The 21,862-nt window shown below is 41.9% G+C and overlaps 1 protein-coding gene across 2 annotated transcripts in view; it reads right to left on the bottom strand.

Annotated features, from left to right (window-relative positions):
- CRYL1 (crystallin lambda 1) overlaps nt 1-21,862 on the bottom strand; it is a 161,439-nt gene that overhangs the window by 122,317 nt on the left and 17,260 nt on the right. The window contains exon 2 of one of the 2 annotated variants that reach the window (XM_004435351.3): nt 21,423-21,530. The exons of the other annotated variant lie outside the window; for it this stretch is intronic. Coding sequence (XP_004435408.1) covers nt 21,423-21,530 — 108 coding nt within the window. The remainder of the gene's footprint in view (nt 1-21,422; nt 21,531-21,862) is intronic. 2 annotated transcript variants of the gene reach the window in all.

Here is a 21,862-nt window from a genome sequence, read left to right as displayed (position 1 = left end):
AAAAAGGAAAATAAAGGACAAATTAAATAGAAAGTTGAGAAGAGAGAAAAAGAGAGAGAGAATTTTACCTTGTGTAATCAAGTTGGCTTAAAATTGAATTGCTATTATAAAGGTTTTTAAATTAAGCTTTAACATCAATAGTGTACTTATGTAAAACTGGAACTTAATTTTCTTTCATCTGATAGAAAAACAAAGTTTTCTCAGAGTATTGGTCTGCTCCTGATAAGATACTGTGAAAGGTTTTTCTTTACCTTTTAAGTAATCTGCCTAGAAAGCAAAGATTTTATGTTTCACCAGAATAATTTCCTAAGCCTCATGTTTTGTCTTAATCAGGTCTTTGATTATTTAAGAAAACTAAATCTTCTCAATTTTAAAAGAGCTAAGTTTTGGGCCGGCCCTGTGGCTTAGCGGTTAAGTGCATGCGCTCTGCTGCTGGCGGCCCAGTGTTCGGATCCCAGGCGCGCACCGACGCACCGCTTCTCTGGCCATGCTGAGGCCGCGTCCCACATACAGCAACTAGAAGGATGTGCAGCTATGACATACAACTATCTACTGGGGCTTTGGGGGAAAAATAAATAAATAAATAAAATTTAAAAAAATAAATAAATAAAATAAAAGAGCTAAGTTTTTATCATATTTGCCTGTGAAGCCTTAATCACCACTTTGGTTAAATCGATAACTATTGTTTCACAGTGACCTATGATCATATTTGACCAAATGTTTTGGAACCTTTTGATATTTTTGAGAAACTTCCCAAAATTAAATTCTAAAGGAAGTCTTCTGACCTCTAACTAACTTTGGGATTTTTCCAGAGGGTCCCTAGAACTCTCAAAAGATTTGTTCTCTCTCCTTATAAAAAGAGAGATATTAAACTAATTACACTTATTTGATATGTTAAGTTACATGGGAAGCATAGTTAAATAAGAAGTAATACTAAGCTTTCTTTATGTTGTATTTGTATAGGTATGTTATACCTGTTCTAGAAATTATACAAAATTTCTAGAAATCTGATATGTCCTGGTATAATGTTATCAGTCACAATTCCAGTTATTATCTTAAAACATTGTATATCACAGAAATAAGCAAATTACCTTGTCAATTGCATTGTAATGAACCATGGCCATTTTTAAGTCTTTTGTCATTTACAATTATTATTTTACTCTGATGTTTTTTGCAAAAGCGTTCCTGCAAAAGTGCTTCATCTTCAAGGAGATTCATGGAAAGGACTCTGGCAAGCACATGTTTCTGATAATTTTAAGATCATAAAACTGAATCAGGTAAGAATTTCCAGAACTAATGGAAAAATTGGATTCAACTGTTTGAATTAATTAACAAGAATTAATAACATGGGACTAAATGAACCGAGGAAAATGATTATAATTTTATGACATTTTGTTTGAAACATTGCTGGTTCTTTAATATTTTGTTTTTCCAGATTTAAGGAAACTTCTTCTCTTTTTTTGTTTTTTTTTTTTGTTTTTTGTGAGGAAGATTAGCCCTGAGCTAACATTCAATGCCAATCCTCCTCTTTTTGCTGTGGAAGACTGGCCCTGGGCTAACATCCATGCCCATCTTCCTCTATCTTATATGGGACACCGCCACAACATGGCTTAACAAGCGGTACATCAGTGCACACCTGGGATCTGAACCTGTGAACCTTGGGCCGCCAATGTGCAGTGCACGTGCACTTAACCACTACACCACCAGGCTGGCCCCAGGAAACTTCTGCTCTTAAGCTATCTATGACTTACAGCAGTTTGGTAAAGTGTACCTTGCTGAACAAAGATGAAACAATTTTTCTCCCTACCTGATCCCTCCAGAATTTGGAAACTCTTAGTGAGTGAGTATTCTTATTTTCATGGCAATATATTTATTTGCAAAAAATCAATAGGAATCTATTTTCCTTGTAACAGGACACAATTGGAAACACTGGTTATATTACTAAGGCTTTGACTGGAATGTCATATTTGAGAATGATGTACGTAGAATCAGACATGCCAGACAGCTTTAAGGAACTAAAGTTGACTTTATGGAGCCAATAAAATCCCTTGGAAAAACAGTCTGGTGCCTCGCTTACAGGGTTCCCAACAGCCTAAACAGGTGAGTAAGGAAAGTCACTGCCTAGCAGGTACAAGAACCTCAGGATATTTTTGGAACTTCAAGCAAGAGAGGAATTCACCCAAATCTGTAGGTATTGCAGGCAAAGTCTGATGGCAAGTCCTTGGCTTGGCTTCCTAGCCTTGAGAGGCTTTTAAGAGTCTAATCTGAGATTCCTTATGAAACATTCCAGCAAAGCTCTTTTTAGAAAGAGCCCATATGATCAATCACTTTTCTTGCAGTACTTATGTAAATAATCAGGCCAAGTTTATTGAAACTAGACTTATTTTGCAAACAAGTTAGTCTTATTTTGGCTATCATTGGTAGAAATTAGGGTGATTTTAGAGAGGAAAAAATATGTTTCAGTAGAAACTATAATACACACTTGTGGATATCAGATTCTAGTTCTGTTAATTCTAGTCATGTTAGTCGTCTTTGAGGTTTTGTTTTCCACCTGTAAACTGGACTGGATGCTGAATTCTCCAGTTTCCTCCAACATTTGGCTACAACTCTCCAAATTAACATTTCCAGTTCTCTCCCATCTTTTTGACTTGGACTCATTGAGAACTAAAACTGCCCTTTTTCCCAAAGCTCTGCAAACTGAAGCTAGATGACTTGATATAAACTTCAGAGAAATCGCCACAATAGTTCACGTTTAGACAATCTTCTTTGTGCCTGTTGCTATATGGGCCACTCAGAAAGTTTACCAGTATACCCAATGACATCATCAGAGACATTCAAACTGCAAACCAGGAAAATCTGTCAGATTGCCACTGCCTGCCCTCACTCCATCTGAAGATGCTTTGAGCCTAACATCTAGAAATCTTCTCATCTGGCACCTCTCAGGACTCAGATACTGAGTTTATAATTTGCTCCAACCATTAACCTTTGTTTTTCTTTTGTTTCCATAGAAATGACTCTTTTTTTTTTTTTGAGGAAGATTGGCCCTGAGCTAACATCTGTTGCCAATCTTCCTCTTTTTCTTTTTTCTCCCCAAAGCCCCAGTACACAGTTGTATATGTACATAGTTGTATATCCTAGTTGTAGGTCCTCTTACTTCTTCTATGTGGAATGCCACCTCAGCATGGCTTGATGAGTAGTGAATAGGTCCACCCCCAGGATCCGAACCAGCGAACTCCAGGCAGCCAAAGAGGAACATGTGAACTTAACCACTGTGCCACCAGGCCGGCCCCAGAAATGCCTCTTATTAATTACCTGATTGCTTGCACAATATAGGCCTAACTTTGGGAGCCCCCCTGCATCACTGCGTCCTAAAATGAGACATAGCTGTTTAACTGAACTGACCTACCCTCAGGACTGAGACTGGTTCAATGAGATGAAGCAATCTATCAACTCAGCTTCTGGATTGTGAAACTACTTAAAACTCTTTTTTATTTTATTTTGTGTGTGTGTGTGTATGAGGAAGATCAGCCTTGAGGTAACATCCATGCTAATTCTCCTCTTTTTGCTGAGGAAGACCGGCTCTGAGCTAACATCTATTGCCAATCCTCCTCCCTTTTTTTCCCCAAAGCCCCAGTAGATAGTTGTATGTCATAACTGCACAGCCTCCTAGTTGCAGTATGTGGGACACGGCCTCAGCATGGCCAGAGAAGCAGTGCGTCAGTGCACACCCGGGATCCGAATCCGGGCCGCCAGTAGCAGAGAGCACGCACTTAACCGCTAAGCCACGGGGCCGGCCCCTGAAACTTCTTTTTTTTTTTTTTTTGTGAGGAGGACCAGCCCTGAGCTAACATCCAATGCCAATCCTCCTCTTTTTTGCTGAGGAAGACTGGCCCTGGGCTAACATCCATGCCCATCTTCCTCTACTTTATATGGGACGCCGCCACAGCATGGCTTAACAAGCGGTGCGTCGGTGCGCACCCAGGATCCGAACCGGCGAACCCCGGGCCGCCGCAGCGGAACGTGGCACCCAACCGCTTGCGCCACCGGGCTGGCCCCCCCTGAAACTTCTTAAAGTTTCAAAGGCAAGACTGAAGAGGAGCAGATTTTGCCACCCCAAAATACGTCTCCTTGGCATAAGGATTATTTTGAGCTAAAGGCAACCAAAACCCCATATTTAGGAAAAGCTCTTTACCTCCCCCTCAGTTGCCTAAACTTACATTGGAAAGGGGACCTGTACCAGGAAGAGAGCTATTACAGGAGATACGTTTTTACCTAAGAAATTTATCTGCATAACAGGGCAATCTTTATTTTCCAAACATCTCCTCTGCCTTCCTATGAATGGCCGTCCTTCCCTTTGTATCCCCAGACCCCTACCCCTTTCCTTAGCTCAGGATGGTATATAAGCCTTAATTACCTGGCTGCCTTTTGGGTCTCATATTTTTATGGGGCTCCCATATGTATGAAATTTGTTTGTTTTTCTCCTTTCTTATATCATTAATCTGTCTTATATCAATTTAATTATTAGAATAGCCAAATAACCTAGAAGAGAAGGAGGGAAATTTTTTCCACCCTTTCATTATCGACTCCCATTTCCAAAATAGGGCTTGCTATGCTCTTACAAACCACTTAATGTGGGAATAAAATATAAATTAACAAAGTAAATGTAATTTTACTTATTTAGGAATACCACACATTCCTTACAGTTCTTTATAATGGTATGTATTCCCCTGAACAGTTTTTCATTATCAATAAATTACTTCCTACTGCTCCCTACATCACCTCCATTAAATCAAATACTAAGTTCTTTGCACTACCATTTTCCACACCTCCACACCTTTTAAAAACACTTTGACTCAATCTGCAGAAATCCTTTTACCTCTCAGTTCCTTTTTTATTATTAGTCAATGTTCCCTTAGGAGGTGTATTTTCTTCTGCCTTACAGTAATAGAACATGTGGCTTTTGAGCTGTTTTTATTGAGATTTAAAATTTATCTAGGGGCCAGCCCCGGGGCTTAGCAGTTAAGTGCGCGCACTCTGCTACTGGCGGCCCGGGTTCAGATCCCAGGCGTGCACCGACGCACGGCTTCTCTGGCCATGCTGAGGCCGTGTCCCACATACAGCAACTAGAAGGATGTGCAACTATGACGTACGGCTATCTACTGGGGCTTTGGTGGAAAAAAAAAGGAGGAGGATTGGCAATAGATGTTAGCTCAGAGCTGGTCTTCCTCAGCAAAAAGAGGAGGATTGGCACGGATGTTAGCTCAGGGCTGATCTTCCTCACAAAAAAAAAAAATTAAAAAATAAATAAATAAATAAATAAAATTTATCTAAAGACTTTTGAAGACTTCTACTTCCAATACTATGGTGGAACAGTCTCTGAAGGGCCTCTGTTTACAAAATCACAGGATCCTGCTGTCTTGACATGAGTACAGCCATGTTTGGCCGCTCCATTGACCTACAGCCACCAGCACAAAAAGAAATATAAAACCTGCTTTCTGCGTGGTGGGAACTGGCACTTCTCCCATGGAGATAGTTGCAATGTGTAAAAATTTCAAGGCCCTTCGGGCGCCACAGCCTGGAGCAGACTGGCCATCTGTGCTGGGCTGGGATGATAAGCAGGGTAAACAATGCACGTACACAACTACTGGTCTGGGACCATAGCCGGGGGGCTCAGTGCACGTATGCCACTGATAACCATTTGTGCATGGGAACACTAAATGCTTGCTCTGCAAAATCTGTAACTGCTTATATAAACTGCTGAAAACCGAGGCCTGGTGAGAGTTCCACCTGTGGAAGGGATGCCTTGCCCAGGACGTGTGATCCCCGCCCAGCCATGTCGACTGACAGGACTCTCCCTGCAGTGGGGCGTGGATGTTGTGAGTAATTGATTTATTGTGGAGTTTGTTGTGAATAATTGATTTGATGTGTTCTCTTTTCGGTCAACCTGGTGTTTCTCTTTCCGGTTGATTTGTGTCATTTCCCTTCAGTCGATCTGGTGTTTCCCTTTCCGATCGATCTGATGTTTTTCCCTCTCATTATATGACCTATTCGAATCTGCTGCTATCTCAGCCAATGTGGATGTTTTCCCTTTCCAGTCGAGCTGGTGTTTTTTCCCTCTTATTATTTGACCTATTCAGATCTGTTTGCGGACTATTGCCTTTACTATCCTCTATATAATAAAATATACCTTCAGTCCATTTGTTTGGAGTGGAAAGTTTTTTTTACATCTCTGATCGAATCCCCGAACCTCTCATAACATAATTGGCGCTGTGAGCAGGATTCATTAAGGAGATGGCTTTCCTGTTCAAACAAAAGGTAACTGAAGCCAAGGTGGAAGAAATTCCAGGATGGGAGGACCCTCCCTCTTGCACTCTGGCTGGGGAGTGGGCTCGTAGGTCAGGATTATGTGAATCTTGGGATGTTTGTCTGCGAGATATGAATCATTGGATGTGACCAAAGCTTTGCAGACAGTAGGGGGAAAAAAAAGAGAGAGATCATGTTTCTTTTCCCGCAGCACAGCGAGGTTGTTGTTTACTGACTGCTTATCGTCGGGCTATGGAAAACAGGGATAAAATACAAAGGAGAAGGTGCTTGTGAAAAAAGAAGTTTCAGATTTACAGTCCCGGCTGATGTCACCCAAAATAGGAACTCTTTCCTTGCCATGAGCCTGGCATTCTAGTTTTATTTGTCCTCTCTTATGTGACAAATAGAGAGCCTGAATATGTATCCAATAATAATGTGGCGAGCCAGCGGGGAGGTTGTTTGTCCGTGGCTCGGTGGCCCTGGGCCGGGTGGGATGTCCTGGGAAACAGTCCAGCAGCTGCCTAGGTGATTTGCCCCTAGGGACTGCTCCCAGTGCTTTCCAACTGACCTGGCACCGCTGACCCTGGACATGTTTTCTTATGACAGGGAAACAGGCTCTAGAATTATTTGTTTGTTCGTTTGTCTGTTTGTTGGTTTTTGCTTACACGGAGAACTCCCTTCCCCTCCATCTGGGGTCCTGTCTCTTTAAGAGGCAGGGCCATCCCTACTGGAGTGGGAATAGTTGTAGGACTTTTACCCGGAATCTGTTAGATACACCTATCTGCTCTGTTTGGGATCCCATTTGACTGTCTGTTCTGTATGTTTGTAATTTTGAAGGGGGGGGGAATTCCATCTGTCCCCAAAGAAAGCCCTCTGGGCCACCTCTTGGCTAAATGCGCTGACTTCAGCTAGGAGCCCATGTCCAAGAAGAAGATAGTTTTTTCTTGTAACAACACATGGCCACAATATTCCATAGACTCCAGAGAAAAAGTGACCAAAATGGGGCAATTTCAGTTTACCAAAACTCATGTATTTGCTTATGCAATCGGAAAAAGCCAGCTAAAAAGTTAAACAACTAGTGGGAAGCCTATTTTAATCTTTGAGGTTTCTAAATAAAATCAGGAATACTGTACTGCCTCTTTAGAAGAAAGTAATTAGACACGCCGGCAGCCGAAGCTGAGTCTGCGCTCCTCTCCCCTCTCTCGCTGAGCTTCCCGCTTCAACGCCCCCGGAATTCCTGATCTGAAATTAAGCAAGTGAAAATAAGTAAACTTTTGAAGTAATTTGAAATTGTGATGGCTATTCTGGAGAACCTCTGTTTCAGATGAGTCCACCTTAAGGGTCACCCTTAAAAGAGAGGATTCAAAACCTCTCACGATGAAATGCAATCTTTAATTAATACACCGACCGAGACTTCTAAAAGACAAAGTTATTTCAAAATGTCTGCCGTTGGTTTCTTATCTCAGAGAAACTGAAAGATGCTTACATCTATTGATAAACATGTTCTGTGCATGTTGAGGGATTTTCTATGAAAAAGTACACATTTCTGGGAAGTCTATATACAAAAAAAGCAAAATGTATGTTGTCCGTAAAAAAGGTATAGAAAATAGAGATATTTTTGTTTGTTTTATTAAGAAAGATAAATTTGTCCTAAAGTACTAAGAAAAGAAAAAAGACATGGGACAAATTCTAAATGCAAAAAGTAAGTGACAAAAGGTTTGTGGAAGTAAAACCCTGAGGAGTTTTGTACATGATCAAGTTGGCTAAAGAAAGCTGGTGAAAAATAAGGATTTGGCTTTCTTTCTTATAAAGGTAATTTTCTTAAACTTTTGGTCTACTCTTTATACAGAAATTAAAAGATGTTCTTTTGAGTAAGTCTATATAAAAGACAAAACATCTACGTTCTGTTAAAATAATTTCCTATGTTCAAAAGGACTGAAGTCTCTCTTAAGGTTTTTGTTTTTTGACTGTTTTAACTCTCTGTTTGCCTTTCACTGTTTCTGTTGTCAACTTGATTAAATGAATAACTAGGCACTGTTTCCTATTGGACCAAGTGTTTTAAAATTTTTTGATATTTTTGATAAACTGCCAAAATTAAAGTTTTTTTTTAACTTAAAAAGAAATTATGAAAGAAATTATGAAAAAAAGAAAAAAATCATATGAAATCACCATATGATTATGGTGCCAAAACACAATTGTTACTGTATTTTGTGTTGATGCTCACAGTTCTTTAATTTCTACAGTACAAAAGTATAACTCTTAACGCTGATCAGCTGATGCAAAGTCATGCAACACACTACTCAGGCTTAGCACAATGGGTCCACGAAAAGAGTGGACACGTGGAAGAACAAACTTCATACAGGTGGGCACAACAAAGGGGAATCCTTGTCACCCATGATGATATTGCCACTGCAGCATAACAATGTCAGTTATGCCAACAGTTAAATAAACAGGGAGTTCCACACCCCTACCAAGGTCATATTCAAAAGGGATTATTTCCCACCCATACCTGATAAATAGATTTTATTGAACCATCGCCAAATTCTTGTGGATATATTTATGCCTGCACTGCTGTTGATACATATTCTGGTTATTTATTGGCTATGCTGGCTAAAGTAGCCACCCAACAGAATGCCATAAAATTATTAGATACAATTAAGTTATACTATGGAACACCAAGGCAGATTCAGAGGGACAACGGTTCCCACTTTACAGATAAGTTGATTCAAACTTATACAAAGGAAAATCATATAGAATGGATTTATCATATACCTTATTACCCCCAAGCTGCAGGCCTCATAAAACGAATGAATGGATTGCTTAAACAACAACTGAGGAAACTCGGTCATGGCTCATTAAAGGGGTGGCACAACCATCTAAGTACTGCTCTAAATATGTTAAATAACAGGCCACTAGGCCCCAATGAGACTCCTTTGTCAAGATTATTACCAGCAAAGATTACAGAAGTGGCAGCCACCACCCATGAGCTTATGACCTTAACTTGCTGGCCCTTGACTAAATCTGCTAAACCGCCTTTTCATGCCACGGCCGAAGCGGCTGGATTGGATTTATCTATTGTTTATTCCATTCAATTGCCCCCTAAAAAGCAATCTATAGTCCCTACCAGGATAGGGGTACAATTGCCCAAAAACACTTTTGGTTTGTTAAAAGGACACTCTGGACTGGCAACAAAAGGTACTGATGCACTAGGAGGAGTCATTGATTCAGATTACCAAGGAGAAATAAAATTTATATTACATAATGGTAGTGACAGTGCTAACTATAAAGTCTGGAAAATAAATGGGACAATTATTGGTACTTCCCCTCCTAACTCCAAGTGTGTCACAAGGACAACCTCCAACTAAATTAACTAAAAGAGGAATGCAAGAATTTGGGTCTACAGATGGATAGAAACCTGGAGCAAAAGTGTGGGTGACATACCCACCCAATGCGGCTCTCTGTGCCGCAGAAGTAGTGGCCCAAGGGCCCACTGCAACACTCACAGTCACGTATCCAGGAAATGAACAATTATATCATGTTCCTAAAAATTCTGTTTCTTTACATAAACAGATATTCCTGCTGTTCTCGCTATGCTGTGCTGCAACTCCATGTCTGCTGCAGACCTACACCCCAACTAATGTCTCCCTAGGACAACCTTTGACCCTGCACTGTTAGACCAACTGCTCCACACCAGTGGGACCTGTAACCTGGACTATGAATGGCCGAGAAATTTGGTCTCAGAAACATCAAGCAACTTCTCAGTATAAGCCTATCTCTGATCAATTACACAAAACTAATTATAATTTCTCTATTACCCTGCCTTCTGCTACCCTCCACGATGGGGGCTGGTCTAGACTTCTACAAGCTAATTTGTTAGGCCTAGATGTTATCTTATCTAATGTTATCTTTGATGCTGTACATGATTTACAAGATCAAGTTAATAACATTTCATATTCTAGGGGATTGTTTGATTGGTTACCTTGGGGTTTGGGTCCTTTATTGCAAGACAGTTTTGTAATTATTATAATCATTAAATTTCGGGTTCTTGGGTGTGCCTTGTGTACGAAGTTCATTGTCTGTGCACATGGTGTCTTATGGTTAATGGAGATGGCCACGGCCGAAAATGTCTTGACATGAGTACAGCCATGTTTGGCCACTCCATTGACTTACAGCCACCAGCACAAAAAGAAATATAAAAGCTGCTTTCTGCATGGTGGGAACTGGCACTTCTCCCATGGAGACAGTTGCAATGTGTAAAGATTTCAAGGCCCTTCGGGCGCCGCAGCCTGGAGCAGACTGGCCATCTGTGCTGGGCTGGGAGGATAAGCAGGGTAAAAAATGCATGTACACAACTACTGGGCTGGGACGACAGCCGGAGGGGGCTCAGTGCATGTACACCACTGATAACCATTTGTGCATGGGAACACTAAATGCTTGCTCTGCAAAACGTGTAACCTGCTGGAAACCGAGGCCTGGTGAGAGTTCCACCTGTGGAAGGGATGCCTTGCCCAGGACGTGTGATCCTTGCCCAGCCATGTCGACTGACAGGACTCTCCCTGCAGTGGGGCGTGGATGTTGTAAATAACTGATTTATCGTTGAGTAATTGATTTATTGTGAAGTAACTGATCTGATGTGTTCTCTTTTCCGTCAACCTGGTGTTGCTCTTTCCGGTTGATTTGTGTCATTTCCCTTTAGTAGATCTGGTGTTTCCCTTTCCGATCGATCTGATGTTCTTCCCTCTTATTATATGACCTATTCGAATCTGCTGCTATCTCAGCCAATGTGGATGTTTTCCCTTTCCAGTAGAGCTGGTGTTTTTTCCCCTCTTATTATTTGACCTATTCGGATCTGTTTATGGACTACCGCCTTTACTATCCTCTATATAATAAAATATACCTTCAGTCCATTTGTTTGGAGTGGAAAGTTTTTTTTACGTCTCCAATCGAATCCCCGAACCTCTCATAACACCTGCATAAGAATAATTTTTATGCATTAGGGAGTTGCAGCAAGTATAGCAAGTAAGGACATTTTTCAAGGCTCCCCCTTTAATCAAAAATAGAAAAAGGGGGGCTGGCCCATGGTGTAGCGGTTAAGTGCACGCGCTCTGCTGCTGGCAGCCCAGGTTTGGATCCCGGGCACGCACCGATGCACCGCTTGTCAGACCATGCTGTGGCAGCGTCCCAAGTAAAGTGGAGGAAGATGGGCTCGGATGTTAGCCCAGGGCCAGTCTTCCTCAGCAAAAAAAAAGAGGAGGATTGGTGGATGTAAGCTCAGGGCTGATCTTCCTCACAAAAAAAAAAAAAAAGAAGGAAAAAAATAGAAAAACAACTCAAAAAAGACAAACAAATGGCAACTAAGCATATGAAAAGATGCTGTACACCATATGTCATCAAGGAAATGCAAATTAAAACAATAAGATACCACTTTACACCTATTAAAATGGCCAAAATCCGGAACACTGACAACACCAAATGCTGGTGAGGATGTTGAGCAACAGGAACTCTCATTCATTGCTGGTGGGAATGCAAAATGGTACAGCCACTTTGGAAGACAGTTTGGCAGTTTCTTACAAAACTAAACATACTATTACCTTATGATCCAGCAATCGAGCTCCTTGGTATTTACCCAAAAGAGTTGAAACTTAAGTTCACATAGAAACCTGCACACAGATGTTTATAGCTGTTTTATTCATAATTGCCAAAACTTGGAAGCAACCAAGATGTCCTTCAGTAGGTGAATAGATAAATAAACTGTGGTATATCCAGACAATGGAATATTATTCAGCGATAAAAAGAAGTGAGCTATCAAGCCACAAAAAGACATGAAGGAATCTTCAAGACATATTACTAAGTGAAAGAAGCCAATCTGAAAAGGCTACCCACTATATGACAACCATATGACATTGTGGAAAAGGCAAAACTATGGAGACAGTGAAAAGATCAGTAGTTGCCAGGGACTGGAGGGCAGTGAGAGATGAACAGGCAGAGCATAGGGGAATTTTAGGGCAGTGAGTCTACTCTGTATGATACCATTATGATGGATATATGTCATTATGCATTTGCCCAAACCCATAGAATGTACAACACGGAGAGAATCCTAAGGTAAACTATGGATTTTGGATAATTATGATGTGTCAATGTAGGTTCGTTAATTGTAACAAATGTATCACTCTGGCGGGAGATGTTGAGAATGGGGACAGGGGGCAAATGGGAAATCTCTTTACCTCTCCTCAATTTTGCCATGAACCTCAAACTGCTCTAAAAAATAAAATCTATTTAAAAAAAAAAAAGAAAATCTAGGAACTAAAAAGAAGGAGCTGTTTCATTAAGAAATATTTATCAACTAAAAAAAAAAGGAACTGAAAGTGTCACCAACTAGTGCCCAGAGGAACGCAAGGGCGGGAAAGAGGGAGAATCCCCCTCCACCTTTTCCCTTAAGGTTCTTATGGCTGGCCAAATAATTAAAAGACAGGTTAGCAGGAGAAAATAATGCCAAGCTTAATAACATGTATACATGGGAGAAACCAGGGAAACTGAGTTTCTCAACACAATAGCGGCGATTTTCATCTTAAATACCATCTTTAGCTAAAGACAAAGGAAGATGTTGGGGGTGGGGGGTTTGGGATTTCAGAGGGGAAGAAGACAATTCACATGGAGAGGGAAATGTAAATGTTTGTCAGACAATTCTTTACAGAGCCACCTACAGAGAATGTGGCCGGAGAGACAGAAATCACAGTAATCAAGAGAATGTAGATTTAAGTCTTCTTCTTCTGTCCTGATAAGAGTTTCTAGAAATAAGGTCATCCCCACTCCCCCCTGCTTTTCCCACTACACCACAGAGGGAGATACCTTTACAAATGTAAATATTTGGCAAACAGAACTTTGAAAAGAATGGGCCTAGCGAGGACCCTACCAGTCTGTCTATACCCAGAGTTAAATTCCTTTAGGCAGTTAGTGGGGGAGGTCAAACGTCCATCAGAGAAAATAATCAAGGTAAAGACACATATTTCAGGGTGGCCCAATTTTGATCTCCCACAGAAGCATTTAACTGCTGTTATGTTAAGGAGACAACCAGTAGCCACCCTGAAGCTAACCAAGTCTCCCTACAAGAGCTGTGCCTGTGACCTTGCCTTATTTTTAATTCGAAGATCTCTTCAAGAGGAGATTAAGCCTCATTACCATAATCTGCAGTGTACCCCCCTTTCCCTTTTGAATATTCATTCCCCAACCAAACAAAAGTTCCTCCTTCCCTTTATTCGGGGACGTCATGACTTTGGAAATGACTCCTCATGGCCTCCTATCTGCTGCAAATACACTTTACTTTGTGAGACAACTTCCACTGGTGGAGAGTCTTATTTAACTCACCAGGAGGCAAGCCCACTTGGTTCAGTAAAAAAACGAGCAAAAGGCAGGGTTTCCTGTCTTTATCCCCTAAGAATAAATGCCATGAGCAGCTCTGTGCCTACAGACTCTCAGGATCAGGTGTGAAGGAGACTAAGTCAGATAGCTAGTTAATCCCCAGAACTAGGAAGGCAAATAAAATGGGTGGTAAAGAAAACCCACAGTGGAGAAAACTATATCCAATTTAGGCCCAAGCTTTCCACAGATTAAGATCAATAAAATATGAGTTCACAATCCAAGATCACCAAACACACACTGCAAAATTTATTTTTCTTCTTAGCACCTATCACTATTGTGATATTGTGATTTATAATAAGAAATATTTATTTGGTCTTCATCCCCATTCCTGGCACAGAGCTCCTAAAACCCTTAGACTTTCCTGTGAGGAGAGCAATAAAGGGGTCTTTTGTTATGTTAACGAGGATACTTTTGGAAAGCCCCTGAGGGTGGGGAGACAATAATGTGTTCAGAGGGTTGGAACTTTCAGTCCTGCCCCACCCCACCTCAGGAAAGGGGAGAGCTGGAGACTAAGTTTAGTCAGCAATGGCCAACAATTTAATCAATCATGCCTATGTAATGAAGCCCCCATAAAAACCCCAAAGGACAGGGTTCAGAGAGCTTCTGGGTTGGTGAACACGCGGCGGTTTGAGGAGAGTGGCGTGCCCACAGAGCACAGAAGCTCCGCACCCCTCCTCACATACTTTGCCCTATGTCTCTCGTCATCTGGCTGTTGATTTGTATCCTTTACTATCCTTTGTAATAAACTGGCCATCTAGTGAGTAAACTGGCTTCCTGAGTTCTATGAGCCCTTCTAGCAAATTATGGAACCCAAGGAGGGGGTTGTAGGATCCTCTGATTTACAGCCAGTGGGTCGGAAGTACAGCTAACAACCTGGACTTGCGATTGGTGTCTGAAGTGCAGGGCAGTCTTGTGGAACTAAGCCCTTAACCTGTGGGATCTGATGCCATCTCCAGGTAGATAGTGTCAGAACTGAGTTGAACTGTAGGACACTGACAAGAGATTTTCACATATTGAGGTATATGGGGTAACTATTCAGGTTCAAAACTTGAACAGTTCTTCTTGAACTAAAGAAGCCTGACTTATGGCCTATCACACATACATTGTACATCTGCTTTAACCATTAAAGTAAAGGATGCACTCTCTTTTTTTTTAACTTTATTTTTTAATTTTTTTTTTTTTTTTTTTTGGTGAAGAAGATCAACCCTGAGCTAACATCTGCCAATCCTCCTCTTTTTGCCAAGGAAGACTGGCCCTGAGTTAACAGCTGTACCCATCTCCCTCTATTTTATATGTGGGATGCTGCCACAGCATGGCTTGATAAGCGGTGCATAGGTCTGGCCCCAGATCCCAACCAGCAAACCCTGGGCCGCTGAAGCAGAGCACACGAACTTAACTACTACGCCACCAAGCCAGCCCAAGAATGCACTCTCTTAAGATAAGAATTCGTACTTCCCCTCCTATGCCCTATTAGAATTGCCCTATTGGTAATACCCTAGTGGTAACGCCTGAATTAATCCCTTTCCCAGACAACAGGGTCATGTCAACCTGCTAATTTGCAACTGAATATCTCTTTGAAACTTTGATGAGTATGTATCCTGGGCATGTTTAATGTACGTTCTTTGTTCTAAAAAAGTATAAGACTGTACTCAAAACCATGTTTCTCCAGAACGCTTTCTTCCTTTCTGGAAAAGACCTTCCTAGGATATAATCCTCACTTTGGCTCAAGTGAAACTCACCTTACCTCTTACTTATAGAATGGTTATTGGTTATTCTACATCAACAACACCAGCTGGTGTTGGAGAATTGCCTGGCAGTGTGGGGGAAAACCCACAAATCAGAATTGGAGTCAGAATCTCAACTATTTATACCGAGATTGAGAAACTTTTTCCGTAAACGGCCACATAATAATATTTTAGGCTTTGTGGCTACCTAAGGTCTCTGTTACATAGTCTTCTTTTTTTATTATATAATCCTTAAAAATGTAAAAACCAATCTTAGTTCATGGCATATAAAAAACAGGCTGCAGGCCAGATTTGGCCAGCTGGTGGTGTCTTGCCAACTCCCGATCTGACACACCGTATATTTCAGTGATTCATTTGGGATTATCTACATCTCTACTCTTCCCTCTCCCTGTAGAATGTGAGTTCCTCAAGCTCAGAGATCTTAGTCTAGTGTGTTTACTACTTGATCCCCAGTGCTAAAATGCACCCAGCTCACAGGAGGTGCTCAGTCAGGATTGCTTTTTTCAGTTTTGTTTGTTTGTTTGTTTGTCTTGTGAGGAAGATCAGCCCTGAGCTAACATCCAATGCCCATCTCCTCTTTTTGCTGAGGAAGACTGGCCCTGGGCTAACATCTGTGCCCATCTTCCTCCACTTTATATGGGACGCCACCATAGCATGGCCCGACAAGCGGTGCCTCGGTGTGCGCCCAGGATCCGAACCTGCGAACTCTGAGCCACTGAAGCGGAGCACGCGCATTTAACCACTACACCACCAGGCCGGCCCCTAGTCAGGATTTTTTAATGAATGAAAGTAGAATAAGTCAATCAGGAAAAAAAAATTGTTTTATTTAAAGCCCCTCAATGATTTCTATAGTGGAGGCCATTGTTGCTCCACCCAGATCTCTTTGAATCCCTTTTACCAGCACTGTTTTTGAATTCTTTGTTGCTAAAGGTTCACACCTACCCTCTTCCTCAGGGTCCTACCCTAGACCCAGACCACAGACCTGGAAGTCCTCAGGAGTTCACATCCAACCAGCAAGGCCCCTAGTCATGACACCAGCTCAGCACAAGGTAGACATAAGGGAAGCCATGTTGTAGAAAAGAAACCACATTGTAACTTTGAATGACCTCTGATTAATTAACCCAGCTGGATACGCACCCTCCAGGAGAAATACATGCTCTGTGGATTTTATGGCCCCTCCCAGCTGTGATAAGCTGATAACTTTGTTCTTTTGAGTTCCTTAGGAATGTGACAACCACCGGGCAGAGAGTCTATGCTGATAGCCGTCATCAATGACAACTGAAAGATCAGGGTAGAGGACATTGCTCCAGTCTCTGATACCAGGTGTCTGCCCCACCCGGAAGCCAGACGCCTCTCCCACCCTGTGACCAATCCCCTATATAAATGGCCTGTAGTCTTTGTTCTGTAAGCTGGTTCTTTCGGACATGAGTCAGCCATCTTCCCCCTGGCTAGCAAGCTGTAATAAAACCCTTTCTCTCCTACCACCTTGTCTCTCAACTACTGGCATGTCTTGCAGCAGGCAGACAACCCCTCCTTGGGCAGTAAAACGCAGTGACTGACGCAGGAATATGAAAGCTCAGCTCTCTTGCCTTAAAAGGTGACAAACTTTGCAGAGTCCTTCATGCTCCAGAACTCCATGGACTCTTGTTGAGCCTGGGACTTCTGAAATCACACCCTTAGTTGGCTTCTTGATCTTCCTTATCCTGTCCCCTCACTCCCTCACTGGTTTGTTCTGGGAGTACTTCCTTAATAAATCACTGGCCCAGAATCACATTCTTAGCGCAGTGGGCAGCACATCAGTCTCATAAATCACTGGCCCAGAAAGCCTCATGTCAGGAGCTGATTCTGAGGAACCTCAGGCATTGGAATTATCAGATATATAATATAAAAAAGTATGCATTAAATGCTCAAAGATTTGAAAAATGGAACCACAAAGAATGACCAAACAATGAGTAACTATTAAAAATGAGTAGATAAATTTGGGAAAGAAGCAAACAGAACTTTTAAAATGAAAATTTAATTATTAAATTAAACTCAGTGGATGATTTAAATAGCAGATTAGACACAGCTAAAACTAGAATTAGTAAACTGGAAGATCTAAAAAGTGTATCAAGATTCCAAAGTATTCCAAAGACACAGGGAGACAGAAAATATGAAAGAGAGGTTAAAAGATTTGAAGGCTAGGGGCCAGCGGAGTGGCATAGCGGTTAAGGTTGCGCGCTCCACTTCAGCGGCCCAGGTTCACGGGTTCGAATCCCAAGTGTGGACCCACATTTCTCATCAAGCCATGCTGTGGCAGCAACCCACATAAAAAATAGAGGAAGACTGGCACAGATGTTAGCTCAGGGCCAATCTTCCTCACGAAAAAAAAAGATATAAAGGCTACAATGAGTTATAATCAGAATCCCAGATGGAAAAACAGACCCAGCAATCTCACTCCTAGGCATGTACCCTGTAGACACTCTTGCACTTACGCACCTGGGAGACATATGCAAGGATATTAATGGCAGCATTGTGTACAACAGCCCCAAACTGGAAATAGTTATAATGTTCATCAAAAGAATAAAAGACTAATAAATTACAGCAAAGTCACACAGCAGAACATTATATAGCAATGAAAATAGATGTACTACAACTACAAGCAATAACATAAATGAATCTCAAGAATATTTTTATAAAGCACAAAAATAAGCAAAACTAAATCCATATATTGTCTAGGGATACATATATACAATAAAACTATTTTTTTAGGCAGGGTAATGGTAAATACAAAATAAAGGATATTTCTTACTTCTGGTGGGAAGACAGGGGAATCAGATCCAAAAGGTGCACATATGGTACTGATAATGTTCTAGATCTTAAGTTGAGTAGTAAGGTCATGAATGTTTATTTTATTTTATTTTATTATTATTTTTTTTTGGTGAGGAAGATAGTCCCTGAGCTAACATCTGTGCCAGTCTTCCTCTATTTTGTATGTGGGACGCCACCACAGCATGGCCTGATGAACAGCGTGTAGGTCCACACCCAGGATCTGAACCCGTGAACCCTGGGCCACCAAAGCAGAGCACGCAAACTTAACCACTACGCCACTGGGCCAGACCCCATGAATGTTTATTTTATTATATTCTTCATAAATCAGTAAAAATGATCTATTCTTTTGTACATATCAAATATTATATTAAAAGTAATATTTGCAGGATCTCTATAAAGCAAATAGTATAGATGGATGCTGACGATGCTCAGATCCACCTTTAACACGTCAGATGGAGCAGGGCTAGAAACTCGTGTCTTACTGTGTCTTTGAGTGGGTTACTGACCATTCATAGACCCAAGTTTTCTCATAAAATACTGGCAATAATATCTGCCTCAAATGGTTTATTTATTTATTTATTTATTTTTTGTGAGGAAGATCAGCCCTGAGCTAACATCCATGCTAATCCTCCTCTTTTTGCTGAGGAAGACCGGCTCTGAGCTAACATCTATTGCCAATCCTCCTCCTTTTTTTCCCCAAAGCCCCAGTAGATAGTTGTATGTCATAGCTGCACATCCTTCTAGTTGCTGTATGTGGGACATGGCCTCAGCGTGGCTGGAGAAGCGGTCCATCAGTGCGAGCCTGGATCCGAACCCCGGGCTGCCAGTAGCGGAGTGCACGCACTTAACCGCTAAGCCATGGGGCCAGCCCCACAAAGGGTTTACTATGAGAATTAATATGGTAAGATTACTAGACTATAAGCTCCATGGTGGATAAGACTACATCAAGACTATGTCTTGTTCATCTATGTATCCCTAGTGAACAGCACATGCCTGGAATGTAGTAGGTAGCTATGTCAATTCCTCTTCCTGCTGCAACAGTATAAAATAAAGCATTGGAGGGGCCGGCCCGGTGGCGCAAGCGGTTAAGTGCGCACGCTCCGCTGCGGCGGCCCGGGGTTCACTGATTCGGATCCCAGGCACACAACGTCGCACTGCTTGGCAGGCCATGCTGTGGTGATGTCCCATATAAAGTGGGGGAAGATGAGCACGGATGTTAGCCCAGAGCCAGTCTTTCTCAGCAAAAAAAAAAGAGGATGATTGGCAGATGTTAGCACAGGGTTGATCTCACACACACACAAAAATAAAGCATTGGAGGTGCACGTGTTTAGTTTTATAGTGGTTGTCTCATTTCTTCGTTCTTGTTTGTTTTGTTTGTTTTTTATAAGGTTTTTTTTTTTTTTTTTAAGGAAGATCTGTCCTGAGCTAACATCCGATGCCAATCCTCCTCTTTTTGCTGAGGAAGACTGACCCTAGGCTAACATCTGTGCCCATCTTCCTCTACTTTATATGGGATGCCACCACAGCATGACTTGACAAGCGGTGCATCGGTGCACGCCCAGGGTCTGAACCTGCGAACTCTGGGCCGCCAAAGCTGAGCACACGCACTTAACTGCTGCACCACCAGGCCAGCCCCTGTTTGTTTTTTAGATTGACATTTTATCTTGGCATTGGCTATATGTTACTATATGTGAGAAGGAACTTGACTTCTCCAGGTTTTAGGTTCTTAAGGTACTAAGGTATATAATTTCTGGGCCGGCCCCGTGGCTTAGCGGTTAAGTGCACGCGCTCCGCTACTGGCGGCCCAGGTTTGGATCCCGGGCGCGCACCGACGCACCGCTTCTCCGGCCATGCTGAGGCCGCGTCCCACATACAGCAACTAGAAGGATGTGCAACTACAACATACAACTATCTACTGGGGCTTTGGGGAAAAAAAGGAGGAGGATTGGCAATAGATGTTAGCTCAGAGCCTGTCTTCCTCAGGAAAAAAAGGAGGATTAGCATGGATGTCAGCTCAGGGCTGATCTTCCTCACAAACCAAAAACAACAAGGTATATAATTTCTTGATGCCTATTAGCCTGACATCTTACCCTATATATGTCTTTTCAAAGAGTAGATGATAAAACATATTTTTGTTACACAAAAATGCAAATTCAAGTTACACATTCATGGATATACCCCAAAGAAGGATAATAACTACCTAAACAAAACCATGTCTGAGATGGTCAAAATGGTGATCAGTGATAGTCATCTTAGTGGATGTGAATTAGGGCGCATCTCATTAGTTTGGTTTTTCTATCTCTGACCTCCCTATTCTTGGCCTTTTTCCTTTGGTTCCTATTCTTCTTCTGTCCCTTGTCATTGTCCCTAAAATCAGCCCTCCACGTGATTAGCACTCAGCATTTGCCAAGTTTCTCTACTCTCATGCCTTAACTATTACAGTTATCACAGTTAATTTGGGTCCTGCCATCATTAGACCAATAAGTCAAAACAAACCTAGGAGCTCTGCTGCTAAAATGGAATGCCCATGCAGCTCTGGCTATCACATGCTGAAAGCCAGCTCACCTGCCCAGAGAGAGAGCCAGAAACCCAGATCTCCAGCCCTGTGTGACACAGCAAGAGAAGTCTACCAACTCACTCAGGCTTGAAGCCTAAGATTTACGTTCAGTTCCTCCACTCCCATCACATATCTTTACAATCCTAAGGGTCCTTCCTCACAATTTGAGCCCCCTCTTCAGTCTTAGTTCATGTCTCAAACACCGTAGCCTTGGCCTTCACCAGCTCAATGGCACTGTAATAGCCATCAACTGAAAGAGCAAAATCACAGACATTTATAGCCTTGAAAATACGCTAAACAAGATGAACTGAGAGCAACAGAGTTGTTTCTTTTTTTTTTTTAAAGATTTTATTTATTTATTTTTCCCCCCAAAGCCCCAGTAGATAGTTGTGTGTCATTGCTGCACATCCTTCTAGTTGCTGTATGTGGGACGCGGCCTCAGCATGGCCGGAGAAGCAGCGCGTCGGTGTGCGCCCGGGATCCGAACCCGGGTCGCCAGCAGTGGAGCGCGCTCACTTAACCACCAAGCCACGGGGCCGGCCCCACAGAGTTGTTTCAATTCCTCCCGAAGGTGCCAGCTGACTTACCTGATGTTTTCCAGGGCATTGGTTATCTGTTGCTGCTCAATATCATAGAGTTTCACTTTGAAGCCTCCACTGGCAAACAACATACCCCAGCTTCGCCCAATGAGTCCACTGAAGGGAAAGAAATTTAAGAAAGGCTTCCAGTTAACTTAATAATAGAACAGATTTTTATTTCAAACCCAAAATGAAATTTTTTAAATTATATACCATTCTATTCTAAAAATATTTAGTATCTTAAAATTACACATTTTGATAGCTGTATTTATTTAAAATGTTGTCTCTTTCCACATAGGAGCTCCTGAATCCTCGACCCTCATGCCAGTGTCAATATTCCGCATGGAGCACCACTGTATGAGTGTACTTAACATACGCTCATACACTGAAACAAAAAATTACAGCAGGGAGGTGGCCGGGTGTCATGGAGGTGAAAGACCTCTACGAGA

Source organism: Ceratotherium simum, chromosome 10, assembly GCF_057802395.1.
Source record: "Ceratotherium simum simum isolate JZ-2026a chromosome 10, ASM5780239v1, whole genome shotgun sequence".
NCBI lineage: Eukaryota > Metazoa > Chordata > Mammalia > Perissodactyla > Rhinocerotidae > Ceratotherium > Ceratotherium simum.
Note: the sequence above shows the minus strand (reverse complement) of the source record. Positions and strands in the feature narration are given on the sequence as shown.